This window comes from Falco punctatus (assembly GCF_963210335.1).
Source record: "Falco punctatus genome assembly, chromosome: 3".
NCBI lineage: Eukaryota > Metazoa > Chordata > Aves > Falconiformes > Falconidae > Falco > Falco punctatus.
Window position 1 is genome coordinate 116,647,558 of NC_137582.1, and position 20,223 is coordinate 116,667,780.

Genomic DNA, 20,223 nt, shown 5'->3' on the forward strand with positions numbered 1-20,223 from the left:
CTGCCAGCCAGAGGTTACACCACGCTCGGGTCAGTGTTTATCATCCCAGTGTGGGGATTTGTGAGGATCAGGAAACTTATAGGCTCCACCTGTATCAAAGATTAAGCATTAAACCCACAATCACCAGTATTAAAAATATAGATTAAAGCACAGCTCTGCCCTCTATCTACTTCCAGGTACTCACCTATTTAACGCTGTTACAAAACTGTGCTCAATTTGGAGGGAACGGGGGGAAACACCCGCCCTGGGAAGGGACACCACCAGCTGTGCAGGTGGGTCCCGCTGCCAGGGCCCAGCATGGAGGGACAAACTGCCACGGCCGTGCCAGGGCCACCCGCCAGCCACTGTCAGCAGGGCTCAGCACCCACCGTGGCGCTCAATGGATCCCGCTGACACACGGGATTTCAAAGCAAAGCTCCCAGTGAGGAGACCTGCCTCTGACACACTGAAAGGGCAGGAGAGAAACTGAATCCATCCCCTACTGCTCCGAATCCAGGCAGAAATGAGTTATTTTAACCAGGTTTTCACCTCGTACACTATGACCACCAGCTGGAGAGCAACTGGGAACATCCCAGCACACATCAGTCCCTACAGTGCAGGCTGTAAATTAAGATGAAGTTTTGCAGAATAAGCTTGCAGAGGCGGGGTGGTTTTTTTCTCTTCAGGTTAATCCTCTCATTTCCAGCAGCAACTGCTGCCTCGGAGGCCTGCCCGCAGGTCAGTGGGAGGGATGGGCTGCAGGCACCAAGAGAGAACTTGTGATGGCCCATGGCACCAGCTCCCTCCAGCTCCAGGAGCATCTCACCTCCTCAAGGGCACGTCCCCAGCACCGCCACAGTGTTTTAGGGTGTCTCCAAAGCTCCCCGGGCAGCACTGCCACAGAGAGACCTTCAAGCCATGCTTCACACAGAAAAAAAGACAAGACAGAGCCGAACACTGTTCCAAAGACGACATTTACTAGCCCAAGCGATGCCCAATGTGTCATTCCCCTTCAGCAGGGGCAGGGCCCCCATGCAGACCCCACCCACTGCTACAGCATAACCCAGTTGTGCCGAGGGTTTTCTTCCCAGAGAAGCTCCACATCAATGACACCACAGGTGACCAACAGCCACATCCCCTGCAAGTCAAGGCCGCGGCTCCTCTTTGCCTTTGTGGTAGTCGGGCGGCGTGTACTTCCCTTCCTTGATCAACTTGTCCCTCTGCTCGAGGATGGTTCTTAGCCGCGCAGCCTGGCAAAGCGCACATGAGAGGGTGGGGGCAGACACACCACAGGGTGCAGGCAGTCACAGAAGCACTTAGATGGTCTCTACTGCACCTCCCGGCAGCCCCTCAGAAACTGCGTGCACATGGAACCCACGCTAACCCTGCCCTCAGGCTTCCCACGCGTGTTTGAGACTCCTGCCCAAGACTTTTGGGCTTTCAGGCTGCTGCTTCACACTTTACTCCTAATGATAATGGGGCTCTCAGCCCACAGCTGACCAGGCAGTACGTTCTCCTGTAGCTGCTGCAGTTGCGGACCGACCATAGCTGCTGCAGGAGGAGGGCCGTGCAGGCAGGGGGGAAGGGGCTGCAGAGGACACAGCCCTGCTGCTACCACAACCCTCCCCCCCGCCTTGGGGAAGGGGCTGCCGCAGGACCAGCCCACCCACTCGCACCTGCATACAGCCCTGCTGCCAGCCAGGCGGTGTCACCTAACGGGCCACAACCCCTGGCAGCACCCCCCACCCCTATCCCCCGCCCCAGCCTGGGCCGGAGCCCCCAGACCTTCTCAAGAGCTTGTCCTCCACCCCCAGCACCCCCTCCCCAGCCTGGCCCAGCGCCTCAGCTGTTCCCAGCCCTGGGGTCCCAGTGCCCTCCCCCCCCGAGCCCCGCAGCCCCCCAGCGCTCACCAGCTTGGTGCGGTGCATGCACTCCATGAAGTCCTCGTACTCGGGCTGGCACTCGCGGCGGGCGCGGGTCTGGCCCAGGCCGTGCCCGCACTCCACCCACTCCCGCTCGAAGGCGTGACAGGCCCCGGCCTTGCCGTAGGGCTGCGGCATGCTCTGCCGCAACAGCCACCGGTCTAAATCGATCCCCAGCTGCCGCTGCAGGTCCCAAAACGGCATGGCTCCGCACTTATCGCGACACCGACGCTGTCACAACCCCGACACCCTCAGGGCCGGCCGCCGCGCTTCACAGACCTACCACCGCCGCCGTCCTTCACGGGCTTTTCACGACGCTGCCCGCCGTCAAGCGCAAAGGCAAGCGCGACACCTACGTCGCGCTTTACGGCTGGGCGGCTCCGGCGGGGCCAGAGAGACGAGAGGCAGGAGCGGCCTCCCCGCTGCAGCGCCCCGGGCGGGCCGGAGGACAGGCCGCCCGCCGCGCCCCAGCGCCCCCTGCCGGCCGCCGCGGCAGCATCCCCAGAACTCCCAGTGCCCTCCCAGTGCTCCCAGTGCCCTCCCAGTGCTCCCCAGAGCAATGCCTCCTCACTGCCTCCACCCCAGTGAGTGCCCCCCAGTGTCACCCCGGTGTCCCACTGCTCCCAGTGCGCCCCACACCCGTACATCACAGTCCTCCCAGTGCCCTCCAGTTCCCCCAGTCCCAGCTTTCAGGGTCTCGCAGCATCCCTTTCTTTGGCTGCTCGGGGCTCCTGGTGCCCCCTGCCCCATGCCGCAGGGCTGTACCTGTGCGGGACCCCCACACGCAGCCCAGGGGCAGGGGGCTCCATTAGTGCTGCCGAGGGCTCATGGAGCAGGGGGCTGCCCCAGTAATACCCACAGCCTGGAACCCACCCCCCAATTTCCATACTTCACCCCTGCCCCCAAAATCCCAGGGGTCCCTCCGGCTGCCTGAGGAGTATCCAAAGTTCAGGTAACGGCCCCAAACTTCCCTAATGAACAAAGCCTCGTTACCCGCCATGGCAGCCTCCCCAGTACTCCCAGTGCCTTCACCGGGCTCCCAGTGCTCCCCAGAGCAACACCTCCCTACTGCCCCCACCCCAGCGAGTGCCCCCTTACATGTCCCACTGCTCCCAGTGCACCCCACACCCATACATCACAGTCCTCCCAGTGCCCTCCAGTTCCCCCAGTCCCAACTTCCAGGGTCTTGTTAACCTTCCCTAATGAGCAAAGCGTCGTTACGCAGCTAATTGCTCACCGCACACTGATTTGCTGCCACCTCCAGCCTGCATCCCAATCCCTGAGCTGCGCCGGACCACCATTTATTACCATAACTCTTAAAAATAACCCCAAATAGACCCCCCCACACACCCGCCCAGACCCCTTTGGGAGGCAGACGCCACCACACCAGCAGCAGGAACAACATTTATGGTTTGTGCTCCAAAGTCCTCGTGGTGGGTCCCCTGGGAGATGCCAGGCAGGACATACTGCCACGTCCCGGTCACCGCGGGGCTGGTACCCACCGCCGGTACCGCTGCTGCTCAGATGATGCTGGCCGGCGCCAAGGCCGGGGTGATGCACGGCGCCTCGGCCGTCTCCCAGCCGCAGGATAGTGGGGCGCAGAGGGTCTCGCGGTCGTCTTCTGCTGCCGGCGGCTTCCCCAGGAAGAGCTGGACGGCTTTCCTGCAAGCGGGAGACAGCCGAGGGGAGCACCCCCTTGTGCAGGGTGGGCATGGGGAAAAGGGAGCGCCGGGGGTCTCATGCCCCCAGAGCAACAGCTGGAGATGAGCCACCCGCAGCTTCCCCAGTGAAAAACTGGCTCAAGTCTGTCAGTATTTAAAATAATTTGAGTTTTGCCTTTGCGGCCAGGTTTTGACCTCTGAGGCTGGGATTACCCCCTGACTCTCCAGTTTCTGGGACTCAGGTTTGACCCTCTGCCTTGGGCAGGGACAGACAGCATCTCCCACGGGATTCTGCCCTCCCCCTTCCCCTGCTCGCGCAGGACCACCTCTTACCAGGCCACGCGGGACATGGCGTAGGTGATCTGCGGCTGGGGACACCCCCCGAGCGGGGCCGAGCTTGCGATGGTGTAGGCACCCATATCCTTGAAAATCAGCCAGTCCCCAACCTGCAGCTCGGGCAGCTCCAGGCCGTCAGCGATGTGATCCTCCGCGTGTCCCGGGGGGCCCCGCAGGCTGCTGCTGTGCGAGGGGTGGTCCGGGCAGGGTCTCTGCAGGGGACACACCGAGCAGCCGCAGGGGATGAGGATGCAGCAGCGCCACAGTGACCTGCGTCACCTCCATCTGCCCTGAAGATCCAACCGTGGGAGCCCACAGACTCCGGCTCTCCGGGTACATCCCCAAAGCCTCTGCTCCCCCCTGGCACGGAGCCTGGGGCCAGCCACGATGCAAAGGGGAGCAGGGTCAGCTGAGGTGATGCAACACAGTGTGAGGGACCTGCTGGGGTCTCCTCAAAGCAGCCCGGACCCTCACCTTGTGCAGCTGAGGGCTGGGGCAGGGGCTGTCAAACAGGAGGCAGCTGAAGGTGCCGTGGATGCCATCGCTGAGGTGGTACACCAGGCTCTTCTTGCTGCCAGAGTCTTCCTCTGGAAGGGAGCAAGGAGAGGGCTCAGGGGGGCTCAGGCACACAGGTGGGTCCATCCCACCATCCCACCCACCGTCAGAGCCAGGCTGCTCTGTGGGAACCTCTTCCATGGCAGTGATGCTGGCAGCAAAGGTGAAGGCGGAGGTGACGTAGTATCGCCCGGGTCTTGCAACAATCTCCACCCCGCAGCCATCTGGGAAATACAAGTCCAAGGCAGAGTTGATCATGGCAGCCATCTGGAGGGGAAGAAGATGTTCCCCCTCGGTTAGCTCAGCCCCCCCGCAGGGAGCCAGACCCAGGAATACCCTCCAGCCTCACTCTGCCTGCTGAGCGCACGTCTTGGGAGCCACATACCTCTTCGAACGGAGCTCTGGTGTCCTCGGTGCCAGGGAATCCCCCTCCGATGTCCAGGAGGCGCATTTGGTAGCCCAGCTCCGTGCCCACGTCAAAGGCCAGCTGCGCCGCAGCCACAGCCTGAGCAAAGGCCTGGGGCTCCAGCCCGCGGCTCCCCAGGTGAAAGCTGAGGGGACAACCCCTCTTTCAGCAGGGTTCACCAGTCCCCAGATGGCAGCGAGGGGACACGGCGCTGGGATTATCGCTCACTGCAGGCAGCTCTGTGATTCTCGGGCACCATCCCAAGCCAGACTGCTTGGCCAGCCCCGCAGAGCCCCCCAGCCCCCTTCTGAGGGCTAAATGCCCCAAACTGGTCCCAGCAAGGGTCAGCCTCCCCCAGTCTCTGCCTTCACCTTGCTCCCAGCCACAGCAGTGGTGGGTCTATGGCCCCCAGAGCTTCCCATAGCCTGGTCCAGCCGGGGCTGAGCACCCCTGTGGACAAAGGACCATGCGCCGTACCTGATGCCAACAACCTCCACAGCCTGCTCCTTCGCTGTCTCTAGCAGGTGCCGGCAGGACTCGAGCGTGGTCCCAAACGCCATGCTCGGGTGGGCAGAAGGGCTGGAATCAGCAGCGATACCCAATAACATCCTGCAGAGCAAAGCCACGCTGCGTTGAGGGGTCTTCAGGCCCTCTCTCACCCCACAGCCACCTCCCCAGCTCCTACTCCAGCCCCACGCTCCACCGATGCCGCCGGACACCCACCTGGCACGAGGGTGGCTCCTGGCCACCTTGCTCAGCTCCACCTCATTGTCGAAGGTCATCAGCTGCACGCTGTGGCTGGCCGCGTACTTGATGTGGGCAACCTGCTTGCAGGGGCTGCTGTAGAAGATCTTGTCAGCTGGGACGCCGATGTTTTGAACCCGTGCGATCTCCACCTGCGGGGATACGACATGCGTGTGGGCAGATCCTTGGGACCGGTGCTGCCCACGCCTGGGCACGGTCAGCCCGGGGCCTCGGCCAGCTTGCAGCATTGTGGAGGGCAAACTGCCAGCATTGCAGCTGGCAATTTTCAAAGGAAAATCCACAAGAGCTCCAAGGGATCACAGTGGACTTTGTCCTGGCAGGGGCAGGCTGCGGCAAGATGTTTACAAGCGGCGTGAGACCAGGAGGAGAGAAAACCAGTAGGTTTAGTAGGTGTGGGTTTGGTCCATGTGTCACCTGTGAGCTGCAGTGAGGCTGACGGCTGCAGCGCGGGTCTGAGCTGTCACAACTCTTTGCACTTTCTCCTCCTGGTAACACGTCCTATTTAATTACGTGGGTTAACTTTGGTTCCTTCCTGGAAATCTGGCTATTGCAAATGACAAGCAGGAGGGACAAGGCTTAAAGCCACCAAGAATTGGATGGCTGTGGCAGTGGCACCCCAGGGACGTGCCCTGCCAACAGCCAAGCCTGCCAGCTGGGACACCAGTTCCAGAGACAGGAATGTTGGTCAAAGGGTGACCAGACAAGTGTGGATGGGGATTTCTGGGCTGAGTCAGGAGGGTTTTGACAGCAGAGGGAGACTCCTGCCCCTATAAATGTCATCTAATGAACGGTGAGCTCTGCCACTCTCCCACAAATGCCCAAGGGATGCTCACCCGAGCCGTCCTCCCACAGCCCTACCTTGTTGGTACAGGCAAAGCCTGCCCCCAGCTCAGCCAGCAGTCGAATCACTCCTTCACTGCTGTTGCACTTCACTGGGAAGTAGGGTTTCACACGGGGCAAGGCCTTCAGGAAACACAGGTGTTTCTTCACAATGTCCCCAAGGTCCGCCACGAAGAAGGCTTGCTGGTTGCTCTAGGAGAAAGCCGGAGTGAGCAGCAGTCGCCTCGCCACGACCGTCTCTGCCAAGCAGGTGCTGGCTTCTGGGGAGCAGCAGAGCCACCAGCCCTTACCGCCTGGCACAGCTCCACCAGGACGTTCTCCAGGAGGTCTCTGGTGGTGAAGCCTTCCTCCACCATCATGAAATTGGATTCGTTCAGGTACCCATTCATGGTCAGGGTGTGCTAACGCTAGTTTAATGCCTCCTCAGGTAGGGTATGACTTCTAAGTATGCAACACACTGTAGAAAGAAAGGGAATATTAGGGGTAGGGACCAGAAACTCCACCAGCATACAGCACCCAGCCTGCACCCTGGGGTGCTCCCTGTCCCGACCATGGGAGCGCTGCCCTGGGTAAAGCCCTCTGCTGCTCTCCTCCAAACCAGTGCCTCAGCTGAGGGCCCTGCTCTGGGTTAAAGCATTTTCTCCAGGTGGAGGAGACACTTTTCTCAGCAGTTCAGAGCTTTCTTCTGGCACGCAGCAGCCCTGTCTTCAGCAGCAGTTCAGGCACCAACACAGTTAACAACAAAGCCAATTTCACTGCAAAGGGGATGGCCTATATATGCCAGAACGTGTCCCTTCACGCTCTGGCATGTAGCTAGATCTGCTGTACATCGCACAGGGTGAAGTTCCCTTGCGGTTTCCAAATAGCTGAAGTTTCACAGACCCACCTTCCCAGGCACACAAGCCCCACGAAAAGGGAGGCATCCTTAAAGAGCTCAGCACAGGCCACTCACTGACACCGGCTGACCTGAGGATGGTCTGGATTCATGCTGTGGTTCATTTCACGTCTCTCCCATGGCACAGGGTGTGGACCAAGGGGACAAGTTAAGCTGAACAATGTTTCCTGGCTCGCACACTTAAAACCTTCAGCTTTAAGTTTGCACACTGAGCTTTCACAGTCTCCTCCCCTGGATCCATCCCATCCCATAACCCAGGGAACCGATGACCTAGCTCAGGTTCTCAGGAAACATTTCCACTCCAGTAATCCAGGTCTAGCTCCAGGGCTCTTACAGGAACATGGTCTCTCAGAGCTGAAGTGAGGAGACAGAGGTTTCATTTCTCAGAGCTGCACAGCACCTCCTCCTCTGCAGAGACCTACTTACGACATTTCGGGTGGGCACTAGGACAAAGACCACACTGATCCCGGAGTGGCAGGGTGTTGTAATCCATTGAGCAAGCACCACCAGCAAACTTCAGAGATGGGGAACGGGGAGAAAAATTGGGTTTTCAAGCTCTTAGAGCTTCATACGCAGGAAAGGAGAGCGACTCCTCTAGCCTTACCCTTCACTCCCCAGAGACATCACTAACCAGCACCCAGCCCGCCCTGGTTGGACACAGAAACGATGAGCAATTAAGTGGGTCATTCCTGTCAGCCCTAGGAAAACGTGCCCCAGCCTCGGACACCCCCTCCTTACCGGGGTCCAGCGCCTCCCTCCCAGGTGACTAGGCGTGCTGCCAGGGGGGCTCCCCAAAGAACACCAAGCTCCTGCAGCACCCCAAGGTGTAGCTGTGGCTGGGGGTTCGAGGTCTCTGGGGAGAAGTGCAAGGGGTTAATGAGGGAGAGGGGTACTGATGGCAGGATGCCCTCCACCCACCATTCCCAAAACTTGGCAATCGCAGGCATCCCTCATCAGCCCCCTCCTCACTGTGCCAGGCAAGCAAGCCAGCTTCCCCAGCAGCCCGCGCAGTCCCCCCAACCCCGTTACCTTAGAAAGCATTTAAGCAGATTATGCCCATGGGTCTGCCAAGAGAATGAACTGGCCCCAGCAGTGGCTGTTTGTCCTGCTCCGGTTCCCTGCCTGCCCTGAGCCCCTGGACCAGCTAACCCTGGGGGTGGGGGGTGGGCTCTGCACCCCTTGTATCCCAGTACTCCGCTCCCTGCTCTGCCTCACCATAGCCATGGCAACAAAACCCAGCCACCCCATTGGCTGAGCTGCCTCCGAGAATCCTTCATCACTTTTGGGAAATGCTCCCCCCCGCAGCAGACACCCTAGGTTCTCACTGAGTCCCCACCGTGCCAGCAGTTCATCCCCAGCCTGACAGTGCGGAGCATGGCGAGCCTACCTGCAGCCCAGCCCTGGTGCAAGGGCGCTCGTGGCTGTGCACGCATTGCGTGCACAGGGACACTTGAGGGGAAGAGAGCCCAGAATACCTCTGAAACGCTGCTGCCAGGAAAACGAGGCCTCCTGCAGATTAAAGGCTGAGCAGCGCCTGTTTGGCTGGGACACCGGCCAAGGAAGGTAGACGGGAAGACGTCAGGGACTGATTCTGCCCTTGTTGTGCCACTGCTGGATTCGGTGGGTTCCCAGGCAGCAGATCCAGCTCTGCCATACATGCAGATGCCCCCTCAGATCGATCAGTCCTGTCTTTGCCTGCATTTGTGCGCTTGGAAACGGTTCCACCACTCCATCCCACAAATACCACCAGCTGAGCAGGGGATTTTTTCTTTCTTCTTGTTAATTTGCAGTTCCCTCTCCGGTGCCGCTGAGGAGACAGTGTTCTGTGTGTGGAGGGGTGGGTGCCCTCACTGAGGAGTGAGAGGGAACGACTGCTCGTGGGCTCCTGTATTCAACACTGTCGCCTTGGCTTTGCCAGGGACTATCCCAGCACCCAGCGCCAAGGAAGCTCCTGTCCCCCGTGAGATCCTGGCCTGTTTTCCCGGTGCTCCGGCCCAGCGCCCAGCCCTGCACTGTGCCAGGCAGGACGGCGGAGCCCTGCAGAGAGCAGCGGGCCGGGAGGAGGGCAGAGCGGTGCCGGCTCTCGGCAGCGTGGTGCAGGGCAGCGCAGTGCCACTCGCTTTCCGGAGTGCAGCGGGGGGAACCGGGCCCACGCAGCAGCCGCCGGCCCACGCCGCGCCGGCACGGCGCGCTGTCACCCACGCCGTGCCGCGGAACCACGCCCACCCGCTGCAAAACCGCGCCCACTACAAACGTAGCCACGCCCCCGCTGCAAACCCGTTCCCACCACCTACGTGGCCACGCCCACACGCTGTGAAACTACGTCCACTACTTACGTAGCCCCGCCCACTCGCTGCGAAACCGCGCCCACTGCCTTGTAGCCACGCCTATCCGCTGCGAAACCACGCCCGCTACACGCGAAATCCCGCCCACCCCCGGTGGAGCCCCGCCCACTCGCCCGCTGCCCCGGCGTCACCGCCCCCGTGACGGGCGCGCAGTCGGCGGCGGCCATGGCTCCGAGCGCGCAGGCGGGGGGCGGCCGCGGGCAGGCCCCGGGCCCGGGGCTGCGGCAGGGTATCCGCGCCGTCCTGCTGGGGCCGCCCGGCGCCGGCAAGGGCACGCAGGTGAGGGGACACGTGGGGGCCCTTTGCACGGGAGCGGTGCGGGTGTCCTGGGCTGCCCTCCAGGGACAGGTCGGCGGGCACGGGCCGGGCCTGCCCACCGCCGGACCCGGCGTCTGAGCCCCCGCCTGGAGGGACGCGGGTGCCCGGCCTCTTCCTGCCGAGGTCCTGGGGCGTGCGGCCTGCCCTTGCTCCGGAGGGCACCGCGCCTGCCTTCCCCCGGGGGCTCGGCCACACGGGCCTCCCGCCCGCAGGGACCCGGAGTCCGTTGTCCCGGAGCCCCTCTCCAGGGACCTGGTGCCTGCCCCCCCCTCCCGCAGCTACCGGCCCTCCGGGCTGTTGTGCCGGGCCCACCACGTGTCGGCCGGGCCCCGACCGTCCCGCCGCTGCGGGTGGCGGTAGACCCCTACGGGAGGGGGATCCAGTCCCCGGCTGGGCCTGAGCCCCCGGGGTCCTGCCCCCCCACCCCCCAAGGGGAGCTTACCCCCTGTCTGTCCTCTCTGGCAGGCCCCGAAGCTGGCTGAGACCTACTGCGTCTGCCACCTGGCCACCGGGGACATGCTGCGGGCCATGGTGGCCTCCGGCTCCGACCTGGGCAAGCGGCTCAAAGAGACGATGGATGCGGGGAAGCTGGTGGGTAGTGGGGAGATGTGCCGGGAGGGACGGTGAGCTGGCAGCACCTGGAACAGGAGCAGTCAAAAGCACCGTCTAATTAGAAGCCTCAGTGACAAAACCCAATTAGTGGCGGGAGGCAGATTGCAGGGTGAAGGCAGGGGTGGGGTGGGGATTTTCCCTCTCATTATCCTGCAGGAGAAGCATCCTATAAAAACATCCTTCCTCTTCAAAATTCTTCTTTGCTTACCAGAAGCCTGTGTCCCTGGGTTGGTTCTTTCTTTCTTTTTTTTCTTTTTCACGTTGCTTTTCTGCTCATGGGATGTGGCTTGGCTGGCTGCTGTGGCTCTGCAATGCTGTTTGAGGTGCAGGTTTATTCACGGAGTGACAGGGTCTCACAGCTATGCTTTGCAGCTCCTGGCTTCCTTTACATGATGCCTGGACTCCTGTGGGGTGGAAGACTTTGTTCAGAGGGTTCATCTGCATCCCAGCTCTTGCATAAATGCTATTTGCCTGTAACTGTAAGGTAAAAATAGACCTGGGGTGGGGTGGGTGCTGTGTAATGCTGTGAGAGAGAGACACTTTGGATCCCCAAGAGACAAGAGTTAAGATCTTTGACACATTCATTTTCTGAAGGTCCAACTGTCTTGCTAAAATAACTGAAATATCTTAGGGAAACTTGAGGGACAGCAAATTGCAGCAACTCGCCCCAAGGCGAAGTGGGGTGGGTCTTGAGCATCGCTTCTGGTTGCCGTGGGCTCATAAGACCCCACGGAGAATCTGCGGGCCGCAGGTGGGAAGAGCGACGTGGCTTATCTCCAGCTTTTGCTCAAAGCTTGCATTGCAACACCGAGCCTGCAGTATCCCAGCTGGTTATGAAAGATAGGGGACGTTATCTGGCACGGCTGGTGGTATCTGCCACGTGTGTGTGTGGCAGCCGGCACTGGGCTGCTCGGTGGGTGTATCTTTGCAGCGTGGTCTGGCTCTGTGATAACTCAGCTGGGAGCACAGCAGCCTTCGGGATGGGTTTTTACGCTTGATGATGAAGCAGGACCCCTTTCTCCAAGCAGGGTAATCAGGAAAGCGCAGAAGTGACTTGTTGCTTCACGCAGACTGCTCCCCACCCTTACGCTTCCTGCTCCCGGGCTCTTGTTTGTGTGCTGTGATGCTCTGGTCCCCAGTCCTGCTGGGTCCCAGCTGTGTGTGCTGGAGAAAAAAGAGCTGCTGAGGATAGCTGCTCTCAAATAAACGGCTACTGTTGGGGCTGCAGCATCTGTTAGTACTATCCAAATGCTGCAGTGAAGACAAGGCATTAATCCCAGCAGTATGCTGGGATCGTGATATGGGGAAAAACTATCCAGCGAGGCCAGAGAGTGTCAGGAAGTATTGGGCATTTACCTTCGTACAAGGTTTACAAGAGCCAATGAGCAACTCACCTGCTTTGCCCTTCCTGCCCAGGCCTGCCTACTGAGGGGGACGTGTGGGTGAAGGTACAAAGTAACAGGAAATAAAGGTTATGGTGATATTTTGTATTGTTGAATTGGTTTTAAAAAAAAATAATCAAAACAGTTCTTCGAGCTGACTGTCTCCCTTGAAATACAGCAACCTTTGTAACAGTGAGGTTACAGCACTGGTCCAAGTCCCTGCACAGGCTGGAGTGTCCCTGGTGTGAAATATGTGTTGACAACCATGGCAGGGAGCACTTCTCTGACATGGACAGGTCTGAACATGCAGCTTTTGCCCTGTTAACAGCAGTGCCCTGCGTTGTGGCTGCCGCTTCTGGGACCAGAAACGGCTCTAAAAGGGGCCTGATGCAGCCTGGACACTGGCGTGAGTACAGCAGCTCTAGAGGCAGCTGCGTGTAAAACTGGGGTGTCCCTCTTCACCATGTGTCTGTCTCTCCTCTCCGCAGGTGAGCGATGAGATGGTGGTGGAGCTGATTGAGAACAACCTTGACTCCCCTCCCTGCAAGAACGGCTTCCTCCTGGACGGCTTCCCACGCACGGTGAAGCAGGCTGAAATGGTATGTGAGCTCCTGTTTGGGGACTGCTCTGGCATCTCCTTCCCTGGAGACGGGGGTCCCTTGGCCATGCTTCTGCCCCTCTGAGCTGGGTGTGTTCTGCTGCAGCTGGATGAGCTCCTGGAGAAGAGGAGAGAAAAGCTGGACTCCGTCATTGAGTTCAGCATCCCTGACTCCTTGCTGATCCGGAGAATCACTGGACGGTAATCCTTCTCTCCCAAACACCCGGTGCATGGGGCAGGTTTTCGTAGTCTGTGGGAGAGTGTCCTAATTTTGGATCCCAGGTTCGCTCTGGCAGTGCTTAGGGCTAGCTGCAGTACTGCTCCGTGTTAGATTTCTGCTCTGTTTGAGCCTTCCTGCCCTGATCGCTCACCTGCGCTCTCGTGCCTGGGCTTGAACAGCCCCTTCGTTGCCTTATAAATAGGGGTTGCCGAGATGATTCGGTGTCCTTGGTGACCCAGCTCAGCCTTTAAGCCTGGTGTCTGACAGCTAATGTCTTCATGCTCTTGCTTCTCCGGAGCCATTACTACTCCCTTACGCAGGACACCGTGCATAGGTGTTCAGGCACTGCCGAACACTCTGTCCAGGGTCAGTTGTGGCTGTGCAGGCACACAGATGTCTCCCAGTGTTTGCTGTTGCACTGTCACCCTCACCTCCAGGAGCTAACCGCTTTCCCCAGTAAAGCCTAAAGTAAAAATCTCTTTTCCGTCTTCTAGCACAGCTGCTTTTTTCAAATGCCTGAAGTGGCCCTTGATACAGAAATAACTAAAGAGATTTTTCTTAGCAGAGAGAGGCTAATTGGGTTGTTATTGCAGATGTTTCTGTGCTGATGAGTGGCAGGTTCAGGAGACCTTGTCCTCACACTGGGCTACTCTGCTGACACTTGCTTTCTCTCTTAGGCTGATTCACCCAGCGAGTGGCCGCTCTTATCACGAGGAGTTCAGACCCCCGAAAGAGCACATGAAGGACGATGTATGTGAGCTCCCAAGGCCACAACTTATGTTGCTTTGGGTTTAGCTGATGCTTTGCAGCATCCCTGGAAAAAACTAAGTTCTTTCCTTCTGTCCTGGTTTTCTGGGGAGTGTGGGGAACTGTCTGGGCAGCCTGAGCCGACAACACCGTGGGGAGTCTGGTGGGATGAGTGAAGGGCATGGCCATTCTGCAGGGCCAGCCTGGGCTCTGTCAGCCTCAGAACTTGTTGGACTGTGTCCATAGCTGAAATTGTGGTGGGTTCTGACTGGTTTCTCTCCTGGGAAGCCAACTGTAGCTGGTGTCTGCCTTCGAGGCTCCTTCTAGCAAGCAGAGTGGTGTATGGGGGCAGGACCATGATGCTGTATCCCCTCTTCAGTGACTGCTCTGGGACTTGTTTCAGCTGCTCTGGGTTCACCCCACGCTCCCCTGCAGACCTGGGGACCACCCTGCAGCTCTGCATTGTAGCCTGTCTTGGAGGAGGGGAGCAGGGGTTGTCATAGCTGTGGAGAGAAGGGGGGAGTGTGCCGGGCTGCAGCTAGCTGGAGGTTGTCCCCTTGCTTCTCCCAGGTCACTGGAGAGCCCCTGATCCGTCGTTCGGACGATAATGAAACAGCCTTGAAAACCCGCCTGAAGGCCTATCACACGCAGACCTCTCCCCTGGTCTCCTACTACAGCAAGCGAGGGATTCATACGGCGGTGGATGCCTCCCAGTCTCCCGACGTGGTGTTTGCTAGCATCCTGGCAGCCTTCTCGAGAGCAACATGTAAAGACCTGGTTATGTTCATTTAGGGCTCTGTCCCAGGACGGAGCTCTCCCTTTTCTCTCTGTCTCTCCATCTCTGTCTCTCTGGGGCCGGGGAAGGTGAAGAGCTAAGCAGAGTAGAAGAGGAGGGGGGACAAGGCAATGCAGCCCAAGGCAGGGCTGTGCTAATTCTCAATTAAACAAGCTGTTAACGGTCTCCATCTCGGTATATGTGAACATCAGTCTGTCTGCGCATGCCAGAGATTTGTCCCCTAGAGGTCGCAGCGAGCCCAAGCACACGCTGCCAGAAATGGGGGTTTGCACCCCTTTGGGATCCAAAGGCTTTTGTTTCATTCTAGAGCTGTAGCTCCCTGGAAGGGACTGTACTTTCAGCTCCTCCTGGCCGCTCCATAGGGGAGTGGCAGAAGGTTGCAGATCTGGACTGAGCTGTTGGGGGAAGGACCTTCACAGAGTGCTGGATAGGTGATGCTCTCTGTCCGCTGCAGGAAACAAAACACGGGTTTGCTTGTGGGAAGCATGTGAAAGGTTCTGTCTGTGTGTGTCAGCCCAGGGAGAGCCATGGGAGGGACAGCCTGGCTGTGTGCATGAGTGCAGCCTGCTGCTGCTCGGGGCTGGGTGAGAACTTGTTCTCGTCGTACGTGGTTTACTCTCTGTGGGACGGCAGGTTACCTGAGAGCACAGCCTGTCTCTTGTTCTGATGGGGCTTGTGGGGCACGGAGAGGGTGGGTCAGAGCTGGGAGGTTTCAGCCTCTTCTCATTTGTGAACCCCAATGTAGCAAATATTAGTGAGATGCTTTTTGCCTTTTTTTTTAAATAACATGAAGTCTCTGGTCTGACAGTCGCTGTATGTGGCAAGTTGGGATCTCCTGAGGACAAGAAAAAGACTTGGGTTTTATCTCTTCACTCTTGCCTTGGCTTTGGCCAGGAAGATGAAGATGTGTTGAGCTTCTCCTGATCCTGAGGTCTAAATAAAGCCTTATTGCAACACAAATGATTTTTCAAGGCTCAAGAGACAGCGTTATTAACTACTGGCTTCGTGTGCCCTTGAGCCAACGACCTTCATTATGAGACCATGGAAATGTACTTGTTTCTTGAGCAAATCAAACAGCTTTGTCAGGCTGTCCATTTGAGGGCAGCATGCGCAGTGTGGTTAGTACCCTGGCTTTTGGGGGGCATTATGATGCTATATGGTGACCCTGCGAGGCTGGTGATAACCTTTGCCCATGCAGAATTCTAGCCCTTCCTAGAGGACCTTGCTGTAAATGCAGATTGGCCCAGATGAAACTTTGTCCTTTGGCCTTCCGTGTATGTTTACTGATTTAGTGTTACTGAGTACCCTTCTCTTTGGAGGAGACGGCCTGTCTCCCTCCTGTGCACTGAGCTGCTGTGGCCTGTGTGCCTAGAGCAGATGCCTAATCCTCAGGAATCCCTTGCTCTTTTTTTTTTTCTTGATAATTTCTCTTTTGTCTGAAAATACCTCTCTGTCCTCATATATCCTTTCTAGGAAAACAACCTCTTCCCTTCCAGCAAACTGGAAATAACACCAGGAACTGAAAGCAGTTGACTTGTTGCTCTTGAAAGCACGTGATTGTGGGGAGAGAGGGTTTGAAAGTAAACGGTGCTGGTTTCGTCAGCAGCCTGCAGTCCCCTGAGATCCCCAGATGGCCGTTGCCTTGTCGATTGTTTCTGTTCCCAGTGCGTGTCGGTGTGCTGGGAGGTCAGGATAGCATTTGGCATAGGACTGCTGTGCTGCAGGGTGGTGGAAAGTGTGTTTTAAAGCTGCCCTAGCATCTCGGTGACTGTAAAGAAATTCTGACTGGGAGCAGCTTTTATCTGGGCATCTTGAGAGAGCTGCAGCTCCCTACACGCTGCTATAATGGCAGGAAAGGGTTCCCGGCCAGCTGGTGTTCTTGGATTTGGTCATGGTTTTACTCCACAGCAAGAACAATGTGTTCTTCCACTTTTCGTTCCTTTTCCCCCTTGTGCTCACTTTGCATCCAGCTCACGAGCCTTGTTCTGCCATAAACCATGATTAATTTTGGTTTTTTCCCTAAATCTATTTTTTTTCTCTTTGTTCCCATTTATTCCAGCTGAGTGACTCCGTGAACCAGATGCGACACCACCAAACGCTGCACACTCTGCTACATCACCCATTGCAGCCCTCCCCTGGGTGGAGGGGGAGGCAGGGAGGGCAGCTGGGGAGGGGTTATGATTGATGGGAGGGGGAAAAGGAGGTGGTAGACAAGGGATTTGGGGGCTAATTTGGTTGGGTTTTGTTTGGAGTTTTTATTCAGTGGAATCATTGTGAAGAGGAGATGGCCTTATCCTGAGAAATCACTGTTTGGGGAGGCAAAACAATTTTTGTACAGGGTAAAACATCTCTGCCAGTGATCAGATGCAGGTACTTGAGCTGTTAGGAGTGTAGGGCTAGATGCTGTGCCAGGTTTCTCCAGGACTTTCAGGGCTTGTCTCATGGGCTGTTAGTACTCTAAGGCCACTGCAAGGTTTGCTGTGATTTTTTTGAAAGTTGCTTCCTGTCAGCGAGGACCAAACTGAACAAATGACTCGTCATTTCTGAAAGGAAAAAAAAAAATGCCATGGCCTTTTCCTGGAAGTTTTGTTTTTCTTGTTCTGCTGCAGTCCTAAACCCTGGCATAAAGACTTCTCAAGGTTTCTCTCCTGCTGCACAGAGGGGCTGCGGCTCTAGTCCAAGCCTGCCTTACTTGGCAATGGGGTGGCTTCTCTGTGATCTTGACCAAGCTGGAATTCACACAATGCTGAAGAAATGCAAAAGAGACGTTCTTAATTGACTGCAAAAAATAACACTTAATTGGTTTTTTGCATTTCTTTTTAGATCAAATGGTGCCTTGTCTAACCTCTGAATCAATAATAAAATAACCCCTTTACATTTTTTATCTGTTGCTGTGTCCTCTTTGACCTGCAGACAGTGTGGAAGATGAGGAGGCAGATGACAGCATAGCCAACTAACAATTGAGCTGGGTGGATTCTTGGGCCTGATCCTGTCTCAAGGATATTGTTCTGTGCGCTTGAAAATGTGGCTTGTAATTCCTTTTATCTCTCTTCCTTGCTGAATGTGTTCCAATGCTTTGTAGCGCTATAGCAATAGTGTCTTTTGCTGGTCTTCTCTCTCCTGTTTCTTTGTGTGATGCTGAAAGCACTGAGCCCCTGTGTATCCTGACCCTTTCTAGCCAGAGCTCCTTTCAGGTATTTTCAGCTGATGTAATTCCTAGCCTTTTTCCTCCCTTCACATCGCCAGCGTGTGGAGGAGCTGATGTTATTTCCTTCTCTCCTCCTGCAGCAACTGGAAGCCACGTATTGTGTCTTCTGTTTCTGCACATTTTTCTGCCTTTCGAACCTTGTTGCATTCCTCCCTTTCCCTCCACTGGTCTTTCTAAATACACAGGGCAAAATCTGCTCTAACGCAGGGAAGAGCAGCATTTCCTGGCCTCCCTTTATCCTGCCTCCACAGGGACTCTGGTGCTCCGAGGTATCTCAGAGGAAGGCTGTTTGTGGCGTGCTCATGGAGAGTCATCGTTTCTCCACAGTGCCTTTGGTACCACCCTTGTAGCCCTGCTCATGTTTGGGGCTTTGGTTTAGGCACCGTGGACCAGCATCAGAAAGGGTCAGGCTGCATACACCCATTTCCTCCAGCAATTACTGGTTTCTTCAGCATAATTGGGCTCTCTTGCTCCTCCACCATTCAGTCTCTGTGTGCTCTGGTGTTCTCATTACCTCTGTGTACCTCCGGATTAGCATTCTCTCTCTTTTGAAGGCAAGCTTGTGCCACTCTGGCACTTGTGATGTTCTTCCCTTGTTTCTTTTGATGATGGATGTTAAGCTATGCTTTTCCTTGTTGTTTGAGATTTTTGTCCTCTACTACTTGCCTGCTGTTGTTTTAAAAACCTGTTCTGCCTGCTTCTCCTGGCTTTCTAGTACGTGGGATGGAGAAGTCTTGGCTCCTCTGGGCTGGGCTTCTGTTTGATCCTTAGCTAAGTGCAAAGTGTGAAATGAATTGTTGGGGTGCTGTGGGAAAAGCTGCTGTGGGGAGGCTGTTTAGCTTGAGCCTATGTCTTCTGTCATTGGATCTGTTCTGTGACCTGTCTGTGTCATGTTGACCTTGAATGTTTTCCACAGCATGCAATGCTCTGCAGGTGCTGTAAATTCCTTCTGTTCAACCATTTCATTCCAGCAAGCTGCTTATCAGGCACTCTTTTGAAAACTGTGTTCATATTTCATACACACAATTATTCAGCAACTATAAAAGGGGAAAATTCCTATTTATAGCACAAGGACCAGCATCAAATAGGACACTGAATTCTCACTGATAGAGGAAGTGACCTGTTCTCTAATGCAGCAACATTTCTGCTGAAAAGAAACAGCATCTTGGATGGGGGGGAGGGTTGAAAAGCCCTGGACCATCTCTTTCCATTAAAAATGTGCTGCAGTCCTAAAAATACAGTATCTGCCCTTCTCCCTTGCCGATGAAGCCATCTGCAACAGAGATTGCAGAAAAACCTTTCACTGTGGATTTGTGGTTAGTAGTAATGAGTCCACCGACTCCTGGTGGTCTGGTTTGGAGCCTGGTCTTAAGTTTCCAATCAATATCTGATCTCTGACCTTGACCTGGGAGCGAGGAGAAGTCACTGCAAAGACTGCCTGCTGCGGGCAAGGAGCACAAATCCCTTGTCTGTAGACTTTGTACACACTCATGTGCACAGCCCTGAAACAGAACGAGCACGTGGGGCTGAGGAACAAAGAACTGGCTGACAGCGATCAATGGAGGGGGTGGAAAGGTGGGAAGAGCGCTGGGGGGTAACTGCTGTGAGGTAAGTGAGTGCCTGTTTTGTCTGAGCCTGCTTCCCATGACTGCCTCTGCTCTCCCTTCCAGGTACGTTGAGCCACGGCTTCTCCCAAGGCCATCACCGACCTTTGCCTGCTGCTGTTCCCTGTTGTCACCCTGTCCTTCTCAGGGTGTCCGAGCTCTTTAGGAAGAGCTGCAGTGGGTGATACCAAGCAAGACCCTGGGAGGTGGAGGAACAGAGGATGGGATTCCCTCTCCTGTCGCTGTGGCAACCGTTGGGAAGGGAAGCAGCAGTGGGGTGTGATGGGCGGCTGCATGCCTGTGGAGGGGTGTGATGGGGAGGCTGCGGAGGCAGGGCTGCGCTGACATCACCCGGGGAGGTGGCGCAGAGGGAAGGGGAGTGGGGAAGAGAGAGCCAGGGAGACTGCGGAGGGGAGAGCGCTGCATCAGGAGTGGGCTCCGGGGAGAGGTAAGAGATGCTCCGGGGGGCAGCGGGTCAGGGTGGGCTCCACGAGCGGCTGCGAGGTCAAAGCCTGCCTCGGCATCTTTCTGGCTTAACATGCTGGCGTGGGGTGGCTCTTGGGCAGCAGCAACATTATACAATGCCTTAACAGCCTGCCACAGGAGGGCTTGGTCCTCGGGCGGTAATACCAGGTCAGTGCCTGGGTGGCTGGTGCAGAAACTGCAAATGTTGTCCCTGTGTGTGTCACTGACACTGCTGGGAAGAGCCAGGAGTACCTGCACCTCCAGGATGGGCTAAAGGGACTGGGGAGCAGCCCTGGTTCCTCTCTGGAGAAGGGGATCAGAGTTCTCTCTTGGGATTAGAGCACGAATCATTGATGAAATGAATCAGAAGTTTGGAGACCCAGTCCCCTGAGCTGCATCTAACTAACAGGAGGCTGTAAGCAGAGCTGGTGCACCGGGACCAAGCCCAGAAGCATGAATTTAGGATGGGAATCCTCAGCTGCACATCTCCAGCAGCCTCAACACTTACCCTGCCTGTCCAGGAAGCAATAGTTCTCACGAAGGCAGCCAGGTACACAATTATTGCTGGG

At 56.7% G+C, this 20,223-nt stretch overlaps 4 protein-coding genes across 13 annotated transcripts in view; 2 read left to right on the forward strand and 2 right to left on the reverse strand.

Annotated features, from left to right (window-relative positions):
* Positions 1-934: 934 nt before the first annotated feature.
* NDUFS5 (NADH:ubiquinone oxidoreductase subunit S5) lies at positions 935-2,226 on the reverse strand. Its single transcript, XM_080381812.1, has 2 exons — positions 1,890-2,226; positions 935-1,229 (listed from the first exon to the last, which is right to left on the reverse strand). The coding sequence occupies exons 1-2, from the start codon at positions 2,103-2,105 to the stop codon at positions 1,125-1,127; spliced, it is 321 nt and encodes a 106-aa protein (XP_080237938.1). The 5' UTR covers positions 2,106-2,226; the 3' UTR covers positions 935-1,124.
* Positions 2,227-2,994: 768 nt separating this feature from the next.
* Positions 2,995-12,421, reverse strand: AZIN2 (antizyme inhibitor 2). 9 transcript variants are annotated; one of them, XM_080381803.1, is made up of 11 exons: positions 10,465-10,606; positions 8,098-8,212; positions 6,755-6,921; positions 6,483-6,656; positions 5,583-5,755; positions 5,337-5,468; positions 4,839-5,004; positions 4,558-4,720; positions 4,373-4,485; positions 3,896-4,110; positions 2,998-3,563 (listed from the first exon to the last, which is right to left on the reverse strand). In XM_080381803.1, the coding sequence occupies exons 3-11, from the start codon at positions 6,851-6,853 to the stop codon at positions 3,422-3,424; spliced, it is 1,377 nt and encodes a 458-aa protein (XP_080237929.1). In that variant the 5' UTR covers positions 6,854-6,921; positions 8,098-8,212; positions 10,465-10,606; the 3' UTR covers positions 2,998-3,421. The 9 variants fall into 9 exon arrangements, 8 of the variants coding, with proteins under 8 accessions (XP_080237930.1, XP_080237924.1, XP_080237926.1 ...); XR_013927283.1 differs by having other exon boundaries at positions 3,423-3,563; positions 4,586-4,720; XM_080381804.1 differs by lacking the exon at positions 4,839-5,004 and having other exon boundaries at positions 2,995-3,563; positions 4,586-4,677.
* AK2 (adenylate kinase 2) lies at positions 9,821-17,259 on the forward strand. Of its 2 annotated transcripts, XM_080381806.1 has the most exons (7): positions 9,821-9,983; positions 10,488-10,613; positions 12,505-12,615; positions 12,721-12,815; positions 13,512-13,584; positions 14,152-14,347; positions 16,437-17,259. In XM_080381806.1, the coding sequence occupies exons 1-7, from the start codon at positions 9,870-9,872 to the stop codon at positions 16,442-16,444; spliced, it is 723 nt and encodes a 240-aa protein (XP_080237932.1). In that variant the 5' UTR covers positions 9,821-9,869; the 3' UTR covers positions 16,445-17,259. The 2 variants fall into 2 exon arrangements, with proteins under 2 accessions (XP_080237932.1, XP_080237933.1); XM_080381807.1 differs by lacking the exon at positions 16,437-17,259 and having other exon boundaries at positions 14,152-14,546.
* A 148-nt stretch (positions 17,260-17,407) lies between these two features.
* The window catches only part of RNF19B (ring finger protein 19B), a 28,274-nt gene continuing 25,458 nt past the window's right edge, over positions 17,408-20,223 (forward strand). Inside the window, exon 1 of the mRNA XM_080381796.1 lies at positions 17,408-19,637. The gene's annotated coding sequence lies outside the window, so the exon portion shown is untranslated. The remainder of the gene's footprint in view (positions 19,638-20,223) is intronic.